Source organism: Neomonachus schauinslandi, chromosome 9, assembly GCF_002201575.2.
Source record: "Neomonachus schauinslandi chromosome 9, ASM220157v2, whole genome shotgun sequence".
In the NCBI taxonomy this organism is placed as follows: Eukaryota; Metazoa; Chordata; class Mammalia; order Carnivora; family Phocidae; genus Neomonachus; species Neomonachus schauinslandi.
Window position 1 is genome coordinate 104,317,638 of NC_058411.1, and position 27,244 is coordinate 104,344,881.

General features: G+C 53.1%; 1 protein-coding gene across 2 annotated transcripts in view; it reads right to left on the reverse strand.

Annotated features, from left to right (window-relative positions):
* The window catches only part of MEGF11 (multiple EGF like domains 11), a 221,070-nt gene that overhangs the window by 12,648 nt on the left and 181,178 nt on the right, over positions 1-27,244 (reverse strand). The window contains exons 10-20 of one of the 2 annotated variants that reach the window (XM_044917950.1): positions 19,982-20,102; positions 18,838-19,001; positions 17,521-17,623; positions 11,962-12,108; positions 11,465-11,599; positions 6,364-6,492; positions 5,171-5,299; positions 4,577-4,705; positions 3,914-4,042; positions 2,161-2,397; positions 464-582 (exon numbers count right to left, since the gene is read on the reverse strand). In XM_044917950.1, the coding sequence (XP_044773885.1) occupies positions 464-582; positions 2,161-2,397; positions 3,914-4,042; positions 4,577-4,705; positions 5,171-5,299; positions 6,364-6,492; positions 11,465-11,599; positions 11,962-12,108; positions 17,521-17,623; positions 18,838-19,001; positions 19,982-20,102 (1,542 nt within the window). The remainder of the gene's footprint in view (positions 1-463; positions 583-2,160; positions 2,398-3,913; positions 4,043-4,576; positions 4,706-5,170; positions 5,300-6,363; positions 6,493-11,464; positions 11,600-11,961; positions 12,109-17,520; positions 17,624-18,837; positions 19,002-19,981; positions 20,103-27,244) is intronic. The other variant, XM_021693980.1, reaches the window with a different exon arrangement.

A 27,244-nucleotide genomic window follows, 5' to 3' on the forward strand; every position in this document is an offset into this window, starting at 1 on the left:
AGTACCAGTGGTTATTCTCTAAGGTGCTGGTTGCATGCATGGTGTTGGAAATGCACTGTAGTGATTGGTCATAGATGGTGGTGTGTTTTGATGACATACGTTATATGACAAAAGTGGCTACCTGGTTATATGTGATAAGAAGGCTCCATGAGATGATCACATGATTTGGTACCAATTCCTTACACACAGGTGTGGGGGTATATATCCTATTGAATGATGCTGTAGGTTGGTTACATGTGATGTCTGCTGCTTACGTGGTACTTGTTGGTTCCATGTAACCTGCTGGCTTCCTGTTAAATGCTTCAGAGTGTTTACATGTCCCATGGGTCACGGGGTTGTGTTTAATGTACTGGCAGTTGGATCTACATGGACCCTCAATGTGGGATGTGGTTCCTTCCTGGGCAGAGGTGAGGGCTCACTGGGAGGACGGTGGGTAGGGGCTGGGGAGTCAGGGGCCCGGTACCTTGGTGGGGCTGTTCCTGTCCAGAGTGCTGGCCTGGCTGGTGGCAGGCCCCCCGCACGCCAGTGCGTGGTAGCTGGAATTGGAAAAGCACTGTGCATGGCTGCTACTTTGAGACAAATCTGGGAAGAGAACAAGGTGCCATACCATCATACCCCTGTCCCTGGCATGAGACACCCCAATATTAACATTCGGGCTGGGCAGCCTTGCGAGTGCTCTGCAAAGAGAGACACTTAAGTCCCCCATCCCCCAAGCTTTCTGGTATCCACTACCCCCACAGAAATCTGTAGAGCCTAATTTGCCTCTTCCTTCATGCTGTCTGCCCCCCTCCCCCTGCAGGATACAAGTTAGGCTTGCCAGTGTAGAGGGTGGCACCCAGCAGCTAGAGCATGGATGAGGAGTGTTGGCTTTGACAGCCTCATATGTCCCTGAGCTGCTCCGTAGGGCTGTGCTGCCCTCCCTTGCCTCCCTCCAGAGATCTATCCCAGGAGTGAGGCCATAAAGAGAATCCCTCTCCTCTCAGCCCCAGTCTTGCCCTCTTGTGGATTCTGGGACCCCTCCACAGTGTAGGGGAATTCCAGTGGAGTGGTATGGGAAAACCAGCCAGACTTATTATAGTCATAGAAGAAAATCCCCAAATCAACTCTGTGGGCTTGGGATTTCATCAGGGGATATTTGCTTTGGCTGAAACCCAGGGAGGCAAGCAGGCCAGGAGCTCTCTGAAGGCAAGGTCTGCACCTGGACCACCCCTGTCTACCCTGTATCACCTAGCATGGAGTGGGCACATGGTGGGCAGTAGTACTTAGCAAGAATGGGCTGATGTGATCTTGGTTTTCTGAGTCCAAGATGCTGGAGGCTGCATGGAGCCAGCTAGAGAAAGTGATCATCCTTGTGCCTACCCAGACAGGCCCAGCGTCCTGTGGCCTAGGACTATGGGCAATTTCAGAGCATTTTGACCTCTTCTGTTTAACTAAATATGAAGCCCAAAGCTTCATTTCTAAGGCAGCAGTCCAGGGTTCAGTAGAGAGGAAGGATCTGGCCTAACAGCCCCACCTCCACCCCATTCAGACTCTAGATAGAATGCCCATTGGAGATAATTACCACATTTGTGGATATACTGGGTCATTGCCCAAACTTTCAACTCTCCCCCCCACCCCAAGTCGGGCACCATCCCCTTCCACTGTATTAATAGGGCCCTCTTAACTCTGGAAACTAGGAGGAAGGATTGCTCTGAGGCCTTCCCCAAGGAAGCAAAGATGGAACAGGGCTTGGAAACAGCCCCAGGGCCAGTTTCTTGGGGTGGCTCAGGCATTGGGCTGGGAAGAGTTTCCCCTGGAGAGTTTCTAGGAAAGTTACTGTTTAGTGTGGGTGTTCCTGTGGCCAAAGCCTGGTGGGAAGGATGGGAAGGAAGCTCTGGGGAAATGGAAGGAGACTCCTAATCATAGCTGCTCAGAACTAGGCATCTGGGAAATGACATACTCATAAAACCCCTCTACCTTTCCCAAGTAGGCTTCTGCTCCCCACCCCCATTGTCTCTCCAGGAGAGAGTGAGCATCCAGCCCCAGCAGGCAATCCTGCAAGCCTGACCGCCCACCTTCAGCAGTAAACCCAGGTGTCCCCAGGGATATCATGTGGCTCTTCCTGGGTTGTGTGTGTGTGTGGAGGGGTAGGAGAGGGGATGCTGGGGGCATAGCCCTTACCTGAGAGCGAGTAGTCTGTGCTGGTTATCCTCATGGCAGGTGTATAGGAGACACGGGGAGCCAGGTCACGGCCTTTCTCTTTCTGTCGCCGCCGGCGCCAAGCAAACAGGCCCAGCAGCACCACAATGAGGAACAACAGGAGGACGATGCCTGTGACAGCACCCACAGAGTGCCGCTCTGCACCCAGCGCTGGGCTGATCTTGGTGTAGGGATTCAGCTCCTCCATCATGAGGGCAGCTGTGGATGGAGGGAGGACCTGAGTCTGGGGCAGGCCTGCTTGCTCTTCAGATCCTGGCCCAGGGCCTAGACTCCCTCACTTTAGGAGACCTGGTTCTGGTCTTTGGCCCTATTCTTCAATCCCTGTGTGATCCTATCCCTCACTGTGCCTGTTTCTTCGACTGCCTACAGGGGATGGAGCTCCAAGGTTATGAGAAAGAACAAATGTGATCGTGGATGGCAAATAAAATAACAACGAATGTTTACTGAGTACTTTGTTCTAAAAAGTGAGTTCCAGATATTCACTCATTTGATCTTCCCAGCAGCCATTTAATACAGGGACTATGTAATTATTTCCCTTTCACAGATGAAGAAAGTCATCACAAGGCTAGATAACTTACCCAAGATCATATAACAGGTAATTGGTAAAGTCAGGTTCCTCGGGAGTTGGAAAAAATTGGACTCAGCCCATCTCCTTGCTTACCAGCTGTGTGACTCCCCAAGTTCTCAGTTTGTTCGTTTGTAACATGGGGACAATAATTCCACCCTCCGCAGGGAACTGTGAGCATCATATGACAGACTGGCAATGAAAGTGTGCCTTTGTGCCCAGGAATACTGTCCACAAAACCCCTCTTGATGATATATGTGTGGGCTAACTCCATGCTGACGCTAAGCCCATCGTGGAGGTCATCCTGCTGCCTGGCACCATCTAGACCTGTCCTTGGCTATCATCAGCAACTGGCCATATGGAGCTAGCCAACATCCTCGGGGGAAATAATGTGCTGCATTATCCTTCTTCATGCTATATCATCAGAATGCAATGGAAATGTCTTTTGGCCCCCTTTCTGTTACGTGGGTAAATTGAAAGCCCATTCTCATTCCCCATCTTCTAGACCAAACAACAATAATAATCAATCCCTTACTTGTTTGCAGCACTTCACAAAGGGTTTTTATGTATACAAAATCATTTATTGAGTGCTTGCTTATGCGCCAGGACTGTGCCAAGTCCTCTACTCGTATTGTCTCAACTTGGTCCTCACAACTGTACTATGGGGTGTCCTCTGACTGTAGAGCTGGAGCCAGGGTTGAGCCCCTTTGGGCTCCTCGGCCCTCAAAAGAACCTTGTCTTGTGCTGGAAGACCAGGATTAATCTCTTCCCACTTTGCATGTGGAATAATAAGCTCAGTACAATGAAATGACCTGCCCAGGACATCTAGCAGAACCAGAACTGGGCCTATCTTCGACTGTCCATTGGCCTTCTCACATGGACTAGCTTGTGGTTACCCTTGTTTGGCGCACAGGAAACCTGCCAAGGATGAGCATGGGGAAGCCATGACTGAGAGGCTCCTGCTCCGACTGCCTCTAGTACACAGTACCTGGAGCCTCTGCCTGCCCCTCTGCAACACACCCCTTTGCTCTCCTTCCAGAAGTGAATAAAAGGGAAGTCACAAACTGTCCTTATAAAACCCAGTTCCCATTGGAATCTCCCTAGGCCCTTTCCAGAGCCCGCTGCCTAGGGACTCCACCTGTGTATTACCTTGGTCACACCGGATTCCTTTGAATCCAGAGCTGCAATAACAGGTGCCAGTGACGTGGTCACAGGTGGCATTGTTCATGCATTCGCACAGCTGCTGACACCCATAGCCAAAGGTTCCTGGGGCACATCCTGTGTAGCATGAAGAAGACACGCAATAGACAGTGAGACACACCCATGGCCAGCTATGATTAGCCAGTTCTGACTCCCAGAGTAAAACCTATTTCCCTGTGGCTCCCATTGTGGTTTGGTTTGATGCTTGGGGATGGACAGAGCACCTCAGCCCTTCCACTTCCTCCTCACTTGACACATGTATGCAGCATCTTCCACGGGCCAGGCCCTGAGCTGGATGCCACTGAGGCTTCAAAGAAGCATTAGAGAAGATCTGACTGCCTTTATTCCCTCAGTACCCCCTCAGGCGTCTGTTCTGCTCTCAGCAGCCCCCCATTCCTCCCCCAACCCCCAACTGGAGGAAGAAACCAACATCGATGTAGGCATGACCCTCTTGAGCCTTTTTTCTTGGAAGCCGCTCCAAAAATCCAGGGAACAGGAGGTGCAGAGCCCTGAATGAGTGGACTGTGAAGGCGGATGTGAAAGCGGAGGCGTCCCCGGCCAGAGGCTGATGCCCGGCACTAACATCCAGGGTCAGGGGTTGGGACAGCTTACTCTGCTCACAGTGTCGCCCGGTGAAGCCCGTGCGGCAGGTGCACTTGCCGCTGATGTGGTCACAGCTGGCGCCGTTCTGACACTGGCACACGCGCCCACAGTCCTTCCCGTAAAACGCTGCAGGGCAGCCTGGAGAAACAGGGTGGGGACAACTGCAGCGGTACAGCAGGGACCAAACTGTCATCTGCTGCCTCTCCTGAGCACACGGTGAGGAGCAGTGAGACCTCACCTCAGCTGTGTCTGCACTCTGGACGCTCAGGCCGACGGGGTAGGGGTGGCTGTGAGGGATCCTTCTTAGCATGAGAGGCCAGGCTGGGGTCTGCCTGCCGTGTAGCCACAGGCTGTTCCTCCTGTCCAGGGGCTCAGGTCTTGGTGATTGCTGGAGCACCTTACAGCCCTGACTTTCCAGGACACGGGGCTCTTCAACCCCCTGAATCCACCCAGGTTTCCCACTCCTTGGGTGGGGTGGGGGCAGCTCCAGACCCTCGGGCCCCGCCTCCTCCCTCCCTCCACCGGCCTGGACGATGCCCAAGGCAGCCAGCAGGCCGCAGCATGAGATTCTGAATGGCGGGTAGGCCGGGAGGCAGGACTTACGCTGCGTGCAGAAGAGTCCAGTCCAGCCAGGGGTGCAGTGGCAGGCTCCATCCTCAGCGCTGCAGCTGCCCCCATTGTGGCAGCTACATGTGTGGAAGCAGGCGGGGCCCCAGAACCCTGGTGGGCAAGCTGGGGGTGGGTGGGATGCACAGGGTGAGGGCAAGGCAGAATGAAGCAGACAGAAAGGGAGAGAGAGGAAGGGGGATGGCACATCAGCCGAGATGCCATGATACACCCAGCTGGTATTTTCTGGCTTTCCTGACACACTTCCCAGAATTCCTCCACTCACCTCTTGGCCCACTTATCCAGGATTCCCATGAAGCCCAAATTCTCTGCCCACTGTCCCAGCTCTGAGGGCTCCTGAACTTCCCTTCTTGGGGGACTGGCTGTGATTTGGAGTGTGTGGGTGGGTGTGGTAAACTAAACATTGCAGTTTACAGTGTGAACACTATGTGTTAACTTCCCCATGACGATGGGGACTTTCCCAGGATAGGGACTCCCCTCTTTCGGCTGCTGAGCTCCCTGAGGATGACACTTGTGTCTCCTCCACCAGAATGGAAATTCCCTCAGGCCAGGCCATCTAACTGGGACCTCCCTAGGGGTACTGTCCCTGTCTCACCCATCAGACAAGGCGCTCCACGGGGCAGAGGTTAAGCCTCCATCCTTAGATTATGTGGTCTCTGGGTACACCTTACAAGGCTGGGCACACCTTACAAGAACAGCCTCTACAATGCCTTGTCCAGGCTTATGTGCCCAGGACATCATTCACATGGGTCACTCAGGGGACACCCTCACCCCTCTGAGGTGACTGCTCTGCTCTCACCTCACTTCCCCACTTCCAAACCCCAGCATGCTAGTCCCTGCCCCTTCTTCCTCCCCAACCAAACTTAGGGGCTACTCCTTGCTCAGGTGCTCATGGAGTATTAATATTCGGTGGGGTAACAATGGTACTCCCAACAATGTCAGTACCTTTCATACTAACAGTTAATAATGCCAATGATCAACCCTAATAACTCATCACGTTAGCTATGGGACTCTAACTGGGACTCAGGTGGACAGTCTTGTCTGTGGAAGGAGATTTCAGGCCTGGGAGGTGGAGGCACCAGGGGCAAAAAAAGAGGTTCTGGGCAAGGAGGAGGGTGTGTTTTGGGGCCTGGCTCCTGGTGGGGGGCATTCCTTGGGCAGCTGCTTACCCTGTGAGCAGTCCTTGCCAATCCATCCAGGGAAGCACTGGCAGGAGCCATCGATGGGGCTGCAGGTCCCATTGTTGGCACAGGAGCAGAGCTGGGCACAGTCCTGCCCAAAGTGCCCTCCAGCACACACTGTGGGCACAGGACAGCCTGGCACCTGCCCTCCCACCTGTTCTCCTCAGACCCCCACCCACAGCTGCTGCGCCCCTGGAAGTTCCCAGGCCACAGCTCTGACGGCCCCGGGCTCCCAGATCTCGGTGGGAACTGCCCACCTCCACAGCCCCATCACCCTTCTCCAATTGAATTCCCTTCTTGTGTCCACAGCTGCATTCCTCTGGAGGCTCAATTAATGATCCCCTTTGAAGGCACAGACTGAGGCCCAGAGGGGTAGAGTCGCTTGGGCCTCACAGATGGAAGCGGGTGAGGCTGGGAATCCCACCTCCGCCCTCCATCCAGTGCTCCCCACACTGCTCCGCAGCCTTCTGCTGTCCGTTACCACGTTCTTGCCAGCATCACTGATCCCATAGGCATGAGGGTGGACAATGTTTGTAGCTGGAAGGAGAGGGACGAGGGCAGGGGAGCAGGTCGGCCTGCAGTTAGACTGTTGGACGACTGTCTCTGCCCACCCGTTTCCTCTGTCTCTCCAAATCCCACCTGTTCCTCAAGCCTTAGCTCAGCCTCCGGACAGCCCTCCTGGGCTCACAAGGTGCTGTCTTCCACTGAGCCCCTGTGGTATTTCATTTTGAGTCACTTGTAGGGTTGTTGTTCTCACCCCCTACCCCCCGGAGGAGTCACCCCTTGGTCCCTAAAGGAAGGGCTGGTTTCCTCAACCAGGCTACAAGTGGCTGTAGCACTAGGTCTGAGTGTTCGTTGAGCACCTACCTCTCATTTCCCCTGCAGTTCATCCTCCATCTGCTTCCTACAACTTAAGCTCTCTAAAGCTTAGCTCTCTTCATGGCACTTCTGTGCCCTGCTCGAACATCCTCAGTGGCTCCTACTGCCCCACAATAAAATCTGGATCCTAAAGAGCAACACTTAAGCTACTTCACCTGGTGACTACCCCTCTCTCCCAAGACGCATAAGCCACTGGTCCACACACCACTTTCTAATAACACCCCATGTTATTAGAACTTAGCTCCAGCTGTTCCCTTCCAGAGCTTCCCTGACCCTCCTGTCCAGCTGTGGAAATCTTACCTTGCCTATAAGACTCATTTTATTTTTATTTTATTATTATTATTTTTAAGTAGGCTCCACGCCCAGCATCAAGCCCAAGGCAGGGCTTGAACTCACAGACTCTGAGATCAAGACTTGAGCTGAGATCAATAATCAGATGTTTAACCAACTGAGCCACCCAGGCGCTCTTAAGACTCATTTTAAATGCTACCTTCCCCGTAATCCCCCTGTAGTAGGCTGCTAGCCCTTCAATCATCCAGTCTTTTCTTCCTTGGAAGTAGAATCTGGAGTTTTAGCTGGGCTTATGGCCACCTGCAATAAAGACTTGATTTCTGAGGCTCCTGCTCAGCTGGGTATGGCCATGTGACTACACTCTGGTAAGTGGAAATGCATGTCTTTGTCCATTCCTCGTCCTTGTTGAAGGATAATGTGGATTATGGATAAGAACTGTGGATAAGGTGGCTGGAGTTTAAGCAGCTACCTTCCATCAGAGGTGGAGGCCATGTGCCGAGGATGGCTGAACAACAGGACAGAAGGAGGCTGGCTCCTGACCTCTTTGTAAGCTACCTTGCCATTCTCCAGTGGTCTACTTCTGGATCGTTTCTTGCTTTCTGTTTAAGGGAAATAACGTTTGTCAGTTTCAAGCCAGTTATTCGGGGGTTTTATGTCACTTAAAACAACTTAATCCTGACTCGCCCATCATCTCTGTTCTGGGCAGCTATTTCCCTGTTTGAACTTCCAGACTCTGTTAGTTTCTTCCCTGGTCTTCTGTTACTGTGACTTGTGAGCCGATTTCAGGCCAGGCCTGAGTTCTGCCCATGTCTTTGTTCTCCACGAGGCCTGGAAAAAGCAGGCATGATGGCTGAACGTATGGGAGTAAACTGGCTCCCCTTCAACTCTCAAGTTCTGCTGGGGAAGGATGAGCTCTGAATGTCCCCCTCTAGACTGCAGGCTGTGTGAGGGCAGGGCACGCGGCTCTCTTGTTCCCTGTTGTGTCCGAGTGCCCAGCACAGTGCCTGACACACACCAAACACTCAGGAAGTATTCCAAAATAGGCCCCAGGAGCAGTGACCTTCCAGTGGGTTCTGCTGGGATCACTGACTCCTGTCCCTTTGAGCTCTTCTCAGTTCAACCTTCTCCCTTTAAAGCCCAGTTGTAGCCAGCCCTCCATCCTCAAAGAAGGCTTCATTGCATTCCTGTTATGGGGGAGGAATTCCTTGAACCCCCCGAGGCCCTCAGTTGGGTGAGCCACATGGAGGATCATGGGAAGGTATTGATTCTTGAAGCAAAGCAATGTACCCAGGACCAGTTCTCTTAAGCCTTGGGCTCGCACCCTCTCCTTTATGCCACACTGCCTCCCCTTGCCAGCCCTTCCCCAACAAGATGGTCAGATTGTGGGCAGTTGGAGCCTAGGATCTGTGTCCACCCTATGCCTTTCCTGGGCATGATCAGTGGTTGGGACAGATCATGAAGGCAGCATGGCACACCAGGGTCTCCAGTCTAAAGCCTTGGGTTTGGGTCTTAATTTTATGTATTCCACAAAAACTTCTATGGCACTTATATGCACTGGACACTGTTCCAGGTGCTTCACAAATAGTAGTTCAGTCAACCTCGTAATACTGTCAATGTTAGATATTTTCATTATTACTCCCTATTATTAACTTAAGGAAACTGAGGGACCGAGAGGTTAAGTAATTTGCCCAAGGTCACACAGTTCGGAAGGTCTGCCACTTACTGGCTAAGCACCTTTGAGCAGACTGCATGACCCCTCTGCGTCCTGTTTCCTCATCTTTGAAATGGCCTCAGGCCGTGGTTGACAGCTGTGGGGTGGCAGATGGCTGATAGTGGGGCCCTGTGCTTCCCCTGGCAAAAACCTTAGCTCCTACCAGGGCGGCTGACACACACCTAGCCACCTGCAGCTCAGGTCCCAGCTTCAGCTTCCAGAACAGCAGGTTGCCCAGCCTCCTCTTCCCCACCTCTGCGAGGTGCTTGATTTGGGGAGCCCATTCTCCAGTCCTGGCCCCGTATGGGGAGTGGGGTGAGCTGCTCCACCTACATACTCCCCAAACCAGCTCTGAGCTTCTCTAACAAGACAGTCTTATCTTTGAAGTCTTTCTCACCCACACAAGGCTGACAAATTCACCTACAGAGCTGCTAATGTGATCAGTCTAATACATTAATTGGTCAACTTCTTAGCTGAATCAAGAGTGAGGCAAAAAGAGGGGCGGTGGAGAAGGGGGCTGGTGAAAAGAAAACATCTGGTTATATTTAATCTATGTTTAATGATTCTGCATAAGCAGTGTCTGTAATTTGTAACTCGCTGGAAAGCCGGTCATTAGAAAGTGTCAGTTCAATTTTTTACAAGGTTTGAGACTTAACCAGGGCAGTTGCCATTAATAGCAAGCTCTATTAGATCTATGTGTGGAAAATACTCATTAGGCCAGCGGGCGATAAATCAGACATCGCAGGATCCGAGACTTACTCCTCGGGCTGCTTAGATCCTAATTTAGACCCAGCCTATCTGTATTGACGGCTGGGCTCCAATGTTTAATAAGTAAACCTCGACGTGTCAGGTTATGATTAAACTGTCCTGGGAGGGCTGCAAGCAAATGAAACTGTCACATATGCTTCCCTGGGGCCCAAACTTCTCATGACCTCAAAGCATCAGGGAGTGAACTTTCCACTCATACATATTAACGGCCCATACACTTACAAAGCCAGCCCAGCTCAGTGGTGATTATTCATCACAAGATTCTGTTCCCCTGGGAGGTAGTGAGCTCTCAGTGGAAGCATTTAAACACAGGCCAGATGAGATTCTTGCACAGATGACCTTGAATTTGCTTTTAGCTCTAAGTTTACCTTAGTCTAAGATCTCTTTGCTCCTTACAGGAGAGAGTGCAAATTCTGTAACCCTGTGTTCTAAGCTGTCCTGAGGGCCCCAGACTCCCTTCCCAGTTCCCTCTGCCATCCCCACCCGGCCCCCCGCATCCTTCAGCCGCTCTCTACTGCTGGACAGTCAGGTGTCCACACCCAAGCTGTCTGCTCTACCCACAATGCCTTTCTGCCTTCTCTGCCTCTTAGCTGAGGCCTTACTGAAGGCCTGCAACAGCACGGAGCCGCCCCCCCGCCCAAATCTACACCGCCTTGGCCTAACTGAGCCAGTGATGGCAATAAGCAGCAGTATTTGCTGGAGCCAGCTTCTACCTTCACACTGGTTGTTAAATATTCAGGAATTTTGTGACCCGTGTCAAACCCCTGGTACCACGGAATCAGCCATGGTGGAGACATTCAGATCATGGAACTTGCTTGCAAATGTTACAAAGCAAGGCTTTTCCCCCACAGAGAGCCAGTTTAGCAGCACACCAATGCAAATGAGCTTTGTCTCCCTTTCCGAGTCCTGTTGAGTGGTGGAGGTTGGCTGGAGTTGGCGTTGCGAAGGATTCAGCCGCTGAGACAGGAAAGTGTGCCATGAGGGATCAGCGATGTTGGCCTGAGTGTGGCGGGGAGAAGGCCTGGGAAGCTGCCATCTCCAGCTCCTGCCAGAACTGTCCCCTCTGAGTTCCCACGTCATCCTCTGCCTTTACCACTTGGCACTCGGCATAAGCCATTTGGGGACACTTCTTATGCAGAACTCACCTACGCTAATTTCATTTTTCATCAGCTTTGGAGTTGGAATTTCTCGGCTCTGCCACTTCCTAGCTGTGAGACCAAGGAGAAGCCATTTAACCTCTCTGAGCCTGTTCCTTTAACTGCATAATAGCTTCGTCTCACGCCTGGTGGTGACCAATTCTCAGAAGGGTAGGCCCGAGCCCTGATGAGGCAGGGAGCTGCCTCCACGGAGTATGATGAGAATCCCCCAGCCCGTCCTTCCAGCCACTTCCTTCCCAGGATGCCTCACCTCCCTGGCCCCCACTTGCCCTGGAGACACTACCTTGGTTGCAGAGGGCTCCGGAGAATCCTGGGAGGCACTCACAGATGCCGCTGATGTGGTGGCATGGCCCACCGCTGTGCACGCAGAGGGGACACGGCTGGGCGCAGCCGTGGCCATAGAACCCGGGGGGGCAGACTGGGGATGAAGTGGAGATGGTGGTCAGCAGCCTCAGGGGCCCCAGTCAGCTTGGCTACCTGTCCTGCCGCACATGGGGATGAAGGGAGGCTTCTCAAGAGTATGGGGAGAGCTGTCCCCACCCTGCACCTTTGAGGGCCCGTCCCTTTCTGCAGAGAGAAGCTGTGGTCTGGTCCGGTTTCCACTGAGGAGCCAGGCTGGGCCCTGAACTTAGGGATGGAAAAGCCAGCGCAGGGAGAGAGGGGACTAGAAGGGAGGGGTTTGATGGGGGCTGACACTGACTTGTTCCGGCCCTGACTTATTCCAACAGGGAAGGGGTGGGGAAGGTGAGCCATCTGTGGGGTGGGGGGGCTCAGCCTTACTTCTCTGGCATAAGGTTCCTCGGAAGCCAGGGGCACACTCGCAGCTCCCATCCTCTGGGGAGCAGGACCCGCCGTTCTCGCAGCTGCAGGAGACGGAGCAGTTGGGACCCCAGCGACCAGGCGGACACATGCTGTCACAGCGGATGCCTGTGGGCCAGAGGTAAATTTGGGTCAGAGGTAAGAGGACTGAAGTCAGAGGGAAGTATGATGGGAAGGGGCCCTCTGCAGAATGAAGGGGTGGAGGTGAGCACAGTGCATCTGGGAATGTAGACGAAAACTCCAGTCCAGGCTTGGCTGGTCAGGGAGGGCTTCCAGGAAGAGGTGATGCCCAAAGTGAGTCAGTCCTAAGGGGCATGGAGGAATTTACGAGGTAAAGGAAACTCTGTGCAAAAATTAGGAGGCAGGAGAGAGAATCACGCCTTAAAAGAAAACAGCAGAGTGTGGCTGAGCCACAAAGGACAAAATGAGGTATGGCAAGAGATGAGATTGCGGGACCAAGAAGGAACCAGGTCATGAAGGGCCACCTTCCTTTTTGACATCTTCGCTGGTATCCAATGTTAGGCTTCACAGAAACCAACTGTGGGGCAAGGGAATGCTATAATGGGGCCGGCTGCAGCAGCTGGGAGTGAGCCACATGCCCACCCATGTTAGCCCAGTAGCCACTGGTCCTTTGGGTCCCAGCCAACCTAGGGTGCAGGTCCAGACGGTGGGTGGGGTCTCTTCAGATTCTTTTGACCACGGCCCTCAGCACAACGTGGATTTTATTTATTTATTTGACAGAGAGACACTGAGAGAGGGAACACAAGCAGAGGGGGAGGGAGAGGCAGAGGGAGAAACAGGCTTCCCGCTGACCAGGAAGCCCGATGTGGGGCTCAATCCCAGGACCCCGGGATCATGACCTGAGCCGAAGGCAGACGCTTAATGACTGAGCCACCCAGGCGCCCCTGCAACGTGGATTTTAGATCTTAAGTGCACATACGTGTATGACAGAAACCAACACTTTGCAAAATGACATTTTACTGTCACTGGAGGTGATGCACTCTGATGTCTTCTCTGCACTGCTTTGTACTCTATTAAGAAAGAGGAAGAAGGCCTACATACTCTTTTTGAGATGAGATAGAGCGAATATGTACTGAGGTGATTACAGCCCGAAGGCTAAGAAGGAATTTCGAAAGGCCTGAGGCTGGAGGCCCCAGCTCTGGGGCAGAAATGCTTCCAGTCTGACATGCATTAGGCGAACGGAAGGCGTGGGCCCAGGAAACTGGCTTGGCTTTGGAAGGCGAACATCAGAGGCTCAGAGAAGAGCAGAATTAGTTTAAAAATCATGTCTGCCTTGTTACAGGGACAGGGATTATGGGAAAGAGACAGAAAGAGGGAGGAAGACTCTCAGGCCCGGCGGAGAGAGCCAGCCAGAGCAGCAGCAGGAGAGTAGTGGGACCAATCTGGAGGCAGGCTGGAATTGTACAGCCCACCCGAGCCGGTGGGAAAGGGAGGAGAGGGCTGAGCAGCCAGAGAGAGCAGAGAGCGAGGGGCTGCAACAGGGCTTTGCTCGCCCTCCAGCTCCCGTCTAGTCTAGTGCCCACATTCCCTCCCTGGCCTCCCTCCCTGTGACATCTCAATTTGGCAGCAGGGCGAGGGCTTTCGATGCCACTCTCTGAGAAATGGGGCCTCTTTGTGGAGGGAGGGAATCTGGCTGGCACGCTTCACCCCTTGATGGAGGTCTCGCCCGATGCAGTTTCGGGTGCTCAAGGGGCTAACACCTGGACAAACCCTGTGCACGGACCCAACGGGAGCCTGGGGAAGCTAGAACCACGAGGCTGCTCAAAGCTTTGGATACAGCTTCAAGTCTCCCCTTCTCTGGGAACATAGGAGCTGTGACCAAGGAATTCTTCTGTGAGAAAGCCAGGATCAGACTGCGGGCCGAGGGACTCTGCTGTTCCCAGGAGGCACCCTGCCACCTGACAGGGACCTCTGATCCCATCTGTGCCCCACGTGCTCACATAGTCTGACCAAGGCACACAGGTCACACTGCTCTTTCCTCAATCCGCTGCAGACCCTGCTGTGATTAATGAAACCCAATGCATGCAAAAGCCCCCTTGAATTCATGGCAGCTCTTTGCTATCGAGTGTTCTCCCAATCAACAGATATTTAAAACTACAGCTACTCTCGTGTGGGACCCTCAAAATGTTTTCATGTCCCAAAAGGGTTCTCTTTCTTGGGGATTGAGAACCATGGCTGCGAGGTGATCATGTAGATGGCAGGTGGTGGCAAGGGTTCACTGTTTTTAGGATCTGGCAATTATTATATTCTAGGCCTGGTTCTGTGGGAGTGGGGCCCCTGTTGGAGGTTTTCATATGTCCTAAGAACTCCCTGGAACTTAAGACACTCCCTGAGTGGGGAGAAGGGTCCAGGGTTTCCCCCTGCATGGAGAGCCCCGGTTCTACTGGAGCGGTCAAAGGGGCTGCCCCTTGGCCTGTGGGAGGGTCTTCCAAGCACAGCTTCTGAAGAGACATAGCTTCACCAGTTATCTTATCTAGGCCCTGTTTTCCCTAGTTAAATAGGGATAATAATCCCCCTCAGAGGGCCTTCCCTGTCTTATCCCTAGGGAATCTCCCTGCTTTATTTTTCAGGACTCCCTACACATCCATGTTGATGGGTAAAGCTAGGCTAAGAATCCATGTATCATGACCTCAAGTCCATGCCACGAGGCCAGCAACTCAGCAGCCTACATCCTTCAGGGTCTGCTTAGGGTCCTCCTTCTCCAGGAAGCCTTCCCAGATGTCTGCCCAGGGATTCAAGCATCTATTGGGTAGTCAGTGGCATACCGCTTTGTCCCTGCCTATTATTTGAATGTTTCATACATAAGTCTTGTGTCCCCTGCCAGCAATCTGAAGGCAGGGAACATGGCTTATTGACACTTCTGACCCTCCTTATTTGGTGCTCCTAGTGGACAGGATGCCATCTTGGTTATCTTTGCTTCTCTGGTGCCCAGCATGGTGTCTGGCACATAATGGGTGTCCAGGGACCATTGCTATTACTGAATTTTGCTATTTAATGCTGGGCCTTCGCTAAGCAGAAGGTCCCCGTCCCCCTCTCTACCATATCCTCCGAGAATGCAGATTAAGCACCTGTGCTCACGATGTATTAGCCTCTGTCTGATTTCTTACTGGTATGTCCCTAGCCTTTAGAATGAAGCCTGCACATACTAGGTGTTCAATAATTGGTTTGCTTGAACTGTAGGGAACAGAGAACTGAGGCCCAGAGGAGAGAAGGGAAATAAATGTGCATGCATAAGGAGCAAGAAGAAGTGAAAGAGAAAGAACAGTCAAGAGAAGTAGAACACCAAGAACCTGCTGGATATACATGGTAGTTGCCAACTAAGGACTTGGTGATTGCTTGAGTCAATAAATGCTAATTGAGCGAACAGATGGCTCCTTTTTACGATGCAATTCCATGTCCCCATCCTATTGGCACTAATGCCCCGAGACCTTGGACATCTCCTTTCCTCATCTGTAGTCTGAGGAGGTTAGAGTAGATCACCTTGGAGGTTCCTTCGCTTCAAGGGGAAAAACTCATATATGGTTATAGCCCAGCTTCTTTCAATTTACTTCAACAGACATTTACTAAACACCTGCTATGCACAGGGCAAAGTGAATGAAACATGATGGCACCTGTCAAAATCTGTGGTTTGTGTGGGCAAGGGGAGAAGACCTGCACATATTTAGGGCAGAGCAAAGCCACCGTTGAGCCAAGGCATGAGCAATATGCCAGGAGCTGGGAAGTCAGGGACAGACTTCTCGGGGCAGGGGTGGGTGGGGAGGGTTCACCAAGTGGGAGTCCAGGTCCTATGCCTGCATCCCCTCCTTTCCCCTCCTTGGTCCCCTTTTCCATTACAAACCTCAGGACATCAGTCACTCCTTTGAAATGACTTCAGGACCATATTTGGGAAAATTAGCTTTATATGAGAACAGCAGAGGCCTTGTTGAAAAGTTGTCCATCAAAGACAGAATTTTTAAGCACCAGCTAGCATTAAAATCTTATCACCGGCTCACTTGAAATTAAGGCCATGAAAAATTAAAGCGGATTTCCACTTGGCTCCAGCTAGGAATCTGGGGGGCCAGTGACTAGGGCATGAGCCTTACTCTGTACCATGAGGCTGGGCAGGGGAGCCAGGTCAGAGATGCTACCGAGGAAGCAATATGCCTGGGCTTTCTGTTGCTCAGACACTTTCTGGTTGTGGAAAACAGAGGCTGCTCAGCAACCCGGTGTGAACGATTATCTGAAAACCCACACTGCCAGGAACACCTGTATCTCTCGCTCTGCCCACCACCTTGGGACTGCATGCATTCACCCAGCACAGCATTATTAAGCACTTCCTGTATTCATGGGCTACATTTATTGAGCACAGCGCCATGCCCTGTTAGCACTTGCAGGTATTAACTCATTTAAACTTCAAAATGACCCTGTAATTGCGAGGATTATAATTATCTGCATTTTATGGATGGAGAATTCGGGCCCTGAGAGGTTAAAGGACTCGCCCAAGGTCACAAACCCAGGCAGTCTGGTTCCAGCTCTGTGTTCTTAACCACCATGTCATCTCTCAGTGGGTGGCAGGCAGTGGACACAGGGGTGAGCAAGGCCCTGCCCCCAGAGAGCTGATGGTCTAGTTGAGGAGGCAGATAATAAAAAAATACTCGAATGACTGTTCAGTGACAATGGAGGTAAGTATGGCAAAAAGAAGAGTGTAGGATATTATGAGAATTCATAAGAGGGACTCTTACATAGTCTTGGCTGGGTGGTAACGGGGAAGGGCATCATCAGGTGCAGAGAAAAGGAAAGAGCAATGCATGTGGAGAGAAGGCACACACAAAGGCCTGGGGTCAGGAAGGTGGTCGGCCCAGGTGGCTGCAGTGTAGTGAATGATGGGAGGGGGTGAAAGGGAGGTGGCAGAGTTGGGCGGGGGCCAGGTCATAGGGACCCTGGGCCACTGTAAGGATTTTGGATTTTCTATAAGTGCCATGGGAAGCCACTGAGGCACTCTGAGCAGGAACTGATGTGAATGGAGCTGGGGTTTGAGAAGTTCACTCTGGCCACCATATGCAGAATGGATGCAGCTGGGCAACAGGGGAGGCCCAGAGACCAAGGAGGAGGCCAGGGCAGAGCCAGCTGAGAGACGGTGCTTGGAGGACCAGGATGGCGGCAGTGGGATGGATTCGCCTTCGCTAAGCAGAAGGTCCCCGTCCCCCTCTCTACCATATCCTCCGAGAATGCAGATTAAGCACCTGTGCTCACGATGTATTAGCCTCTGTCTGATTTCTTACTGGTATGTCCCTAGCCTTTAGAACGAAGCCTGCACATACTAGGTGTTCAGTAATTGGTTTGCTTGAACTGTAGGGAACAGAGAACTGAGGCCCAGAGGAGAGAAGGGAAATAAATGTGCATGCATAAGGAGCAAGAAGAAGTGAAAGAGAAAGAACAGTCAAGAGAAGTAGAACACCAAGAACCTGGTTTCCCAGGCCCTGGGGGCGGGGGGCGCTGTGCAGCGGGGGCAGCGGGTACCTGTCCATCCGGCGAGACAGCAGCAGTGGCCCGTGACAGGATCGCAGCCATCCGCGTGGCTGCAGTCACAGCGCTCACTGCAGTTCAGCCCAAATGTGCCGTCCTGTGGAGGGAAGGGGACAGAGAAACGATCAGACCTAGACTCCCAGAGCTTCACACACTTCTGTTGGGTTTTGATAACAAAAGTGAGCCTCTGCCCCACGGGGATGCAGAGAGACTGTGGCCGGAGTGGAGTGGGAGCACTTTTTATCACTGGTGAGCCACATAGCCATGAGGCCATGCCAAATAATTCTTTGACTACATTAACAGAAGTATGGGGTTTGGAAGGAGAGGGTGATGGTCTTGCCCTACTTTTTTTTTTTTTTTTAAGATTTTATTTATTTATTTGACAGAGAGAGAATACACAAGCACAAGCACAAGCAGGGGGAGTGGCAGGCAGAAGGAGAGGGAGAAGCAGGCTCCCCGCTGAGCAAGGAGCCCGATGTGGGGCTTGATCCCAAGACCTTGAGATCATGACCTGAGCCCAAGGCAGCCGCTTAACTGACTGAGCCACCCAGGCGCCCCGGTCTTGCCCTACTTCTTGATGGTTAAGCTCAAAGGGGTGTGGTTAGTGATTGTTAACTAAAATTGTAAATGAGAATGCACTCTGCAAATCATAATGCATTGATCACATGTGAAGAATGACCAATTTATTCTTTGTTTCTAGGGAAGACGGATGGTGGCAACTGACATCTGCTTGCGTGCTCATTAGGTATCAAGAGCCTTTTATCACTCATTTCTCTTAATCCTCACAGTAGATCTATGGGATGTTTCCATTATATTCACCATTTAACGATGAGAAATAGGGTCAGAAAGATGAAGTAACACGTTCAAGGTCACATAGTTAGGATGTGGCAAAGTCAGCATTTGAACCCAGGACTGCAGGCCTCGTTCAACAATATCATATATTGGTTGGTTTAACGTGTTTGTCTCTTAGACTAAGATCTGGTGATTCAGTCTGGGTGGCTATCACTGAATAGTGCTTGGTTTTGCCCTCTCATACCCTGATCATAACATTATCGAGGAACAGCCACTCTGAGGGATTGGTAAGGGCTGTCCTGTAGCACTGTGTTGGGAATGATTCTGAGGCTGCCTCTGGGCTCAGGTCAGTGTGCCAGGGTCGATTAATAACGTTGACCAAGCACGGCAAGGGGGCAGTGAGGCCAGGGTGCTACGCCTGCCAGATATTTGCCATTTTATAGATGCAAGACCACCGAGGCCAGTGATCTTCTCTGCACACCTCTGCGGGAGAGGGGGAGAGGGCTGCTGGGCACTCACTGGGCAGGGCAGTTCGCAGGTGTCTCCGAGCCAGCCGGCGGTGCACGAGCAGGAGCCATCTGCGGGGCTGCAGGCTGCCCCGTTGGCGCAGGCGCAGCTCTCGTTACAGTTCAGGCCCCACGTCCCGCTGGGACACGGCAGGGTGCAGTCCAGGCCTTGCCACCCTGAGAGCGGGGAAAGGGTCTGTCACCTCTCTGTCGGGGCCCGGCACAGCTGGCTTTCTGCCTACTCCCCCAGCTCTGTACCTGCCCCCCTAAACCACCGTTTCTCTGATCACCGGGGTAGAACACACATTCCACATGGAGTCGGCTCCGAAACACAGCAGGGCTGTTAGGAGACCTAGGGCCAGCCCGCAGGGCTCCTGCCTCCTGGCTCTCACTGCTCTTGCTGCAGGTGCATGATCCCACCTGGGACAGGATACCAGCTGAGACGGGGAGGTCTATCTCTGCCCGGGGTGGGATCAGGAGGCTTATTTTAGGGCCCTTTGTTCTTGGGACAGGCTGGTTTCCCTGTTCTGAGGCTGGTCATCGGCCTGTTTGCTCTCAGGTCCATTTCTCCCCTTCCCCGGCTCTGATCTGCATCACAGGAGGCTGGTCCCTGCAGCTGCATATCCCCGGCTTCCCCCTCAGCTGGCTCCCAGGTGGGCTTCACTACGGGAGACCTGGCCCATAGACTGGAGGTGGGGAGCAGGAGAGACGCCTTTGTTGGCCTTGGCAGGGCCTCTGATGGTGGTGCGGGCTGGGCCTCCCCATGTTCCACTGCTGCCACGCAGCCCCTCTATCCACACCCCAGCTCCCACCAGGTGGCCCTCACTCCCAAGCTCTGGAATGCCACTTCCTCCATCTGTCCCTCCCACCCTAGGAGTGGTGGCAGCTTTTCCCTCCCCACTTCTGATCTCTGGTTTGTGCACTTCCCCTCGTATGCTCCCCCAGCGATTCTAACACCATTGTAACTAATCCCCTCTATTACAATCCTCCTACTGAAGTCCCTGGCCTGGGTGTCCTTGGCTGGGACCTGATCTCTAAGCTCCCTGACCCTGCGTGTGGGTGGATGAGGCAGGGACAGCCCAGACTCCCTAGCCGGCAGCCCACCTGGGCGGTGTGTACATCTGAGGGGGATGGGAGCGGGCAAGGAGGCACATCACCTTCCTTGCAGGTGCAGGAGCCATCCACGGGGGAACAGATGCCATGGTTGGTACAGCTACAGACAGACGAGCAGTTGGGGCCATAGGTTCCTGCGGCACATGGAACCGCACAGACCTCTCCCTGGAAGAGGAGGAGGTGAATTTTGGATCGACGTTGTCCCACGCTGGGGGGCTAGGGGAGGCAGAATAATGCCCTCCCCTCCAGCCCCCACCAAAGATATCCATGTTCTAATCCCTGGAACCTGCGAATATGACACCTTACATGGCAAAGGGGACTCTGCAGATGTGATTAGGGACCTTGAGATGGGGAGAGTATTCTAGATAATGCAGGTGGACCCCATTTAATCACATGAGTCCTTAAAAGTGGAAGATGACTAAGCCGGTTGGGGAGAGATGCCGTCGGAAGTCCTCCACCAGCCTGTGTTGACCTTAAAGATGGCGGAAGGGGGAACACAGCCAAGGAAGGTAGTGGCCTGTGAAAGATAGGATCAACCCTCATTTTAGAGCCAGCAAGAACATGGGGACTTCGGTCCTACAACCCTGGGAACTGAATTCTGCCAACTTCTGGAGGGAGCAGGAAGTGCATTCTCCCCTGGAACCCCCAGAAAGGACCACAGCCTGCAGACCTTGACTTTAGTCTGATGAGACCCAAACCTGACCTACAGAACTGTAAGATAATAAATCTATGTTGCCTTAAGCTACTAAATGTGTGGTAGTTTGTCACAGCGGTGATAAGAAACTAATACAGTGATTGTCACCAGTCGGGGGAAGGGTCAGGCTTCCCGACTACAGCTCCAGGTGGGCAAAGCCCCCGCGGAACTGGACCCCTGAGTCTGTATTAGGTCCCGGCAGCACAGAATGCAACCCTTTGCCTCTCAATATTATTTGACTCTCACCAACGACCCCATGACACGGATAATAATGTACCTGAACCTCAGAGAAGTTAAATGTAGACAGTCATAGTTAATGTCTACTGAGCACTTTCTCAATATCAGGCGCATTTGTACATCATCACGTTTAATCCTCACAAGACTGGCCAGAGACTGTTGCCTCAGCATTATTCCCATTTTATGGATAAAGCAATCGTATGGAGAACTTAGGTAACTCGTCCCAGGTCAGGGTGCTAAGAACGGTTGATCTCTACTGGCACCCAGGCTGGTTGCTTAGCCATTCTGTCACCAGCTGTCATAAACTGGCTTGCCCAGAAAGCATTCTCCAAGATGGAGATTAGCGAGCTCTTGAGAATGGCCCCCGTGGGGGCAAGGGAGGCAGGACGGGACAGAGGGGGAACCTGCACCGAGGTGGCTTCTGCTGATCTGCCAGGAAGCTCTGAAGCTGCAGTGGCCCTTGGAATCGTCCAGCCAGCGGAAAGGGAGGGAGGACCTTTCTACCCCCCCCCCCCACCAAGCACTGGCTATCTACTGCCCCAGGGAAGGAGGCATGGTTTCGGATGAATTGGCCCCCTCTGACTGAGAGGGATGCAGCCAGGAGGCCCTGTTTCCTGAAGCCAGGGAAGGAGGGGTGCCTCAGGCCCAAAGGGTGAAGCTGAGGGGCACACTACGGCGTCCACTACAGCAGGTCTCCACGGGTAGGCGATTCGTTCCAGTGAAGGGTTCAGAGTAGGGGCAAGGGACAGGGCAGCGGGGACCAGGAATGGGGACGTCAGGGGCCTTGAGGGGTGGGAGCATTCAACTCACCAGAGAAGAGTGAGGTAACAGCAGTCCAGGTGGGAAGAGTATGACAAGAGTGCAGAGGAATGTGAGAGCTGAGAATGTTCTAAGGGTGGCTGGGGGAGGGGTTTGTGTAGGGAGAGGTGCGGGGGGATATTTAAAGGGGAGTTGGGAGCCTTAAATGCCAGGTAAGGGGGTTTGGCCTTTCTTCCGTGAGCCCCCCCCAGGATATGCCTTCCCCACCTCAGGAGCCCACTTTGGGGCTGTCTGCTCTGGGCACGTGGTCACTAGAAGTTGGAGCCCTTCACCAGAAGGCTCCATGGTTCCCACTCTATTCTCTGCCAGTCCCTGGCAGGCCCTGACCAGCTGGAGTCTGTAGCACTCCCATTACCCAGAAAACTAATTTTTCCAAGACTATAAATAGCCCCTAGGAATATATTTAAGTTCTGAGGGCCTTGGCCCGCTTGCAAATTGCATGCACAGCTTATAAGTTTCTCTGCATGAATTTACTTCCAGGGAGAGGGGTTTTTCTCCTGGCCTCCTCATTAGTGTCTCCAGCCCCAGTCCTCCCAGGGGGCCTCCAGGGGCCTCTGAGCCCAGCTGTGAGTCTGCTGATGGGGCTCAGAGAGGACTCTCCACCCTGGCCCTACTCCAGGGGGCAAGATGCAGAGTGCCCAGCTTGGAATATCTGCCCCCTAGAATACTACACCAGGGCACCATTTCCTCCCAGAGAAAGCCATGCAGGGGTATCGACAGCTTGAGGTCGCCAGGCTGAGAGGAATTTCTCCTTCCCAGAGAAGGCAATAGAGACTCAGTGACTTATCCAGGGCCCCGTGGGGTATTCGTGAGGAGAAAGGAGAAGGCAGGGAAGGAGGAGAAAGTATCAGATCTTCCTTCTGGAGAGGTGGCAGAGCCCTGTGGTTAGAGAATGGACTCTGGTGCCATCCTGCTTCCGCCACTTACTCACTGCACGACCTTGCACACTTAACCACTCTGGGACTCAGTTCCTCCATCTGTAAAATGTGAAAAATAATGTCCCTACCTCATATGATTGTTCAGTTATATCTCAAGTAGAGAGAACCGTGCCTGGCAGGTAGAAAGCGCTGCAAAAGCTGTTATTACTGCAAAGAAATATCGCTTATGGAAGGAATACACAAAGCTCTGCAAGGTTTTGGCAGAAGGCAGCTCTGGAGGAGGGATCCATCTCTCACTCAGTGAATCATGCTGGGCCCTGTGCGGTGGAGGAGGGCTGGTGCTCACAGGGGGGCAGGAATCCTAGCTTCGTGTCCCCAGGTTCACCTTCTGCTACCCCCTACAGGCTGGAGCCCTGGCCCCCCTCCTCAGGGCTGAAACAGGCACACACCAGGGGCATGGTCTTGCGGGGAACAGAATGACTGCCCGCTGAGGGGCTACTGTGTGCCAGGAGCTCCTCCAAACACTTTCCATTTGTTAGCTCCCAATACCAAAAAATCCAAATAGGGAATTGAGCTGTTTCTAAAGTGAAGGGATGTGAGCGTGCTACAGCTAACCCCCAGCACTCCCCTTCTTCCACCCTGCTGTCCTGACTCCTACCTGGTTCACACTCCTCAAGGAGCACAAGTACTAACAGGTGAACTCTTTGTCCGATTCCCTACTTCTGGCCACTGAGCTGAGTGTCAGGCCTGGTCTATAGCTGATTGGCTGTCTCTGATGATTGCCATTCACAGCAAGCCAATAATCAGCCTAACCTGTCAGATTTAGACTAACAGCTCTGCCCACATCCGGCCATCCCCTGGCCAAGGTGGAGTGATTCCCATGCTGCCCCAGGTACCTGCTCCCGACACACAGGCCATCCTCTCGTGCACACCTCCCCAGATTGGGGGACCACTAACAGGCTTTAATCACGATGGCCTGTGAGGCACTTGAGTCTACAGGGTCAGTATTTGTGTCTACATATGCTTAGCTAGTCAGTGTATACACCTAAGAGTGTGTGTGTGTGCACGTGCGTGCATGCGTGTGTGCTTACATGTGTGTCTGGGGGTATCTGTTTACCTGCCTGGGTGGATTTGGGTAGGAATTTGTGACTCCTTCCTCATCTCCCGCCCCCCGCCCCTTGCTGTGTTCCCTCCCCAGTCCTGCCCTCGTGGGAATGGGTGCATACACAGCCACCACCATCTGAGCACACTGGGGGGCCTGGTTGGCTCATGTGCCTGCCTCTGCCCTAGGCTGGGGGGCTCAGGGAGACAGGGATCTGGTTTTATTCATGTCTAGATTCTCAGGGCTTGAGACCCTGTTGGTTCATAATGGGCCCTCAATAAATGTTGTTGAACCGAAATGCAATGTTTGTGTGTACACGCGGGCTTCTCCTGTGGACAACCAGAAGGACTGGGCACTTTCCATGTGCTTTCTCTCTCCTGTCAGGCAATTCGACGAATGTTCGCTGCATGGGGCCAACTCTGAGCCAGCCCTGGTGGTGGGCTCCGGGGGCTCCCAGGATGCTGAGACTCTCCGCCCCGGCTCAGCTCCCAGGCAGCGTCCACACAGGCACACTCCTGCCTGCATCCAGATGTGTCCATCTATCTAGGCATAGAGTACAGGTATTCCGTAGTGTTGTGCAGATGGCTGAGGGGCCCTCGTGGGCCCAGGTTCTGTGGCTCCCATCACACACAGGGCATGGACTATTGTCTGGTCTAAGGCTTGGTCCTGTGCTACGGCATTGACTCTGGGCCTCTCTGGGGGCTCTTGTGAAAAGGGAAAGCCAGGCCAGATCCTGCCCCTCCCTGCCCAAACCCTGCCCGGCCAGGCTGAGGCTGAGAAGCCCAGCTGGAAAATTAATCTGTTGGCCTCCAGGGCATCCGCTCAGGGAGACAAGGCCCTCTGAGCTGAACAGGATGGTAGAGATGACCAAGCCCAGGGCCTTCAGGAAAAGGAGACTGTAAGCCAGAGGGCCAGGAGCTGAGACCCGTAGGCTAGTGCTCCTTAGGAGACCAGCTGAGGGACCACGTCCTGTCTGCTCCCCACCTCCCAGCCCTGGCCCAGACCAGCTCTGAATTCATGTCTGTTGATCTTTTCACACTCTGGGGGAAAAGAACAGGACAAGAGGCCAGGCTTGTGAGCACACATCAGAGGTGAAGTTGGGGAGTTTGCATTTGGCATCTCCCGTGCCTCTCATAGCTTAGCACTTGCACCCCCACTCCCTCAGCAAGGAGCACCCCCAGGCCCTGTACTGAGGCTGTCCCCCAAGATCCCTGTCCAGCACATCTCTCACTGCTGTGAAGACAGGGTTCTCTTCTGATGGACTTGTGTTCGTGCCGGGTAATATACAGGCCTTGGTTTCCTGTTCGATTATATGCGGTTTTTAAAATCAATCCGTCTCCCCGACTTTTCGCCGCCAAGGACCCTTGTGAGTATCCTCCCTCTACAAAGCCCTCTCAGTCTGAAAGACGCTGCTGATCCTCTGTGCTGGTGTCTAAAGCCAGTCACGTACTGAACAGGTGCAATTTGGCCAGTGACCACATGCCGTGTGACTCAGGTGGCAGCATCTTGTCCACCAACCATGACCTAGAAATTCCAATGATGTCACCTACAACCAATCAGAGCTTCTGAAGAACGCATGCTAACCTGAATTATCACATTGACTTAATTCTAATTAAAAGCAAAAGAAAAACCTTGGTGTTTTAGTTCGCTTCGTCACAGGTAAAGGAAGGCTGCCCGTGGGCTCTGTGAAATGTTCAAAACCTCTCTTGGCAACCTGCTGCAGCCTTCGCAAGGGTCTAGCTGGGAACCACTGGCTGGGTTGTCTCTAAGGGCCCTTCAGCTCTGACTCTCTGAACATCTTCTCGCCTGCAGTAGGGGTCTTAGCCCAAAGGAGGGAAGAATGGTAGGAATGGAGGCCCAGGGCTGGGGAGTCCCCCTGGGGCCCCACCAATCACACCAGCTAGGTGGCTGCCTCCTAATTCATGGCCTGGGCCTGACCAGATACCATTCATAACACTGGGAGGACAGCCCACGGTGCCAGAGCTGGAAGGACTTTGGGAATCACTTGGTCCAGCTGCCTTATTTTACATGTAAGGAAACTGAGGCCAAGAGAGGGGAAGTGACTTGCCCAAGGCCACACAGCCAAAGCCAGGCAGGGGAGGGGCCGTGGGACTTGAATCTCTTGGCTCCCATTTCGGACACAGGATCCTAACAGCTTGGATGGAGTGAAACTCTCAGAGAGCCTATGCTGCCCCTGCTCATGCTGACCGCACACTCACCACCAAAGCACACAGCGTCCCCAAGACATGGCCCTGACCTCGAGGAAGGGCTGCCTGCTGAGGCCCAGATGCTTTGAGCCTTTCTCAGCACTTGGAAGTTGGTGCCTGAGTATTCTTATATCCTTATCTATCCCCATCTCACCTCCACACAGCCCACATCCCGCAGCAGCCTGGGGAAGGGAGCCCTCCCACAGGGGCGGGTCCCTGAGGTTCCAGCTCCTGCTGGGGAGAAGCCTGCCAGTCCCGCTCAGCGTCTCCACTCTGTGAATGGAGGACGGATGTAAGCACCTCCTGCCATCCAAAGGCCTGTTAATTATAGATGCAGCGTTGGCTATTAACATCTTGAACTTGATTTGAAAGAGCTACTGCCAGAATGGAACCCCTGGAGCTGGTCCTGCTAAAGAGATGCAAATCTCCCCTACTCCTTCCACCTGCCTTCTTGCACAACATGGCAGCAGAGGCCCAGACCCCAGTGGGTAATGAGCTATATGTTCTATTAAAATTGTTTCAAATGCTGTTTATTGAATTTTCTCCCCTGCAATACGCTACTTTGTAGTTGGGCCCTGTTTGGGAAAATTAATCAGCAGCTGGGCTTCTTGTGTGGATCACCCATTTTCCTTGCAATGGGCCAGAGGTTAATGAGTATTTTTTGGAGTCGGAGGAGGAGGGGGATGGGAAGTGGTTGACCCTCCCTCTCACGAAAGAGGGAGGTAGTGTTAGTGCCGCAAGTTCGGCTCTGGGTCCCCGTTAAATACGTGGGTAGGAGACGGGGGGAACAGAGTGGAACTGGGTTCTCCAGATCCAGGCCGGGGTGGTGGGTATGCCCCTGCCAGCCTATGGGAGCTCAGCAGGGAGGACTCTGGGACAGCCAGCCGAGACCCACCTGGCTTCTTGCTGGAGAAGTACCAATGGCTTAGCTAAGAGAGGGCCCTGCACCTCGGGTCAGAATACATGGGTTTAAGGCTGAAGCACTAGCTCATGGTGACGTGGCCTCACGCATCCCATCCATTCAGTCCAGAGACCTTTGCTGGGGTTGCTCCTATTCCTTTCTCTCCTCTACTAACCCTGGAAGTTCAAGGCCACCAATGCAGGCTGATTTTGGTGTCCAACGTCATGTCGATGCCAGCAGCACCCATGTGGAGTATGCTTTGTTCCTTCCAAAGCCCCCTCCAGGCAGGTGTCCGCTCCTTGCCAAGCAGAGTACCCGGGCTGTGCTGCTGGTTCCCCCCTGCCCACCCTTCTCAGTCATCCCCACTTCCAGCTCCCAGGCTCAGGCAGTGGGAGTCCCACATAGGGAGGCTCACTTATGATTTTCTAGGGAGAAAGAATGACACATGGCCCACAAGGCAAAGAGAACA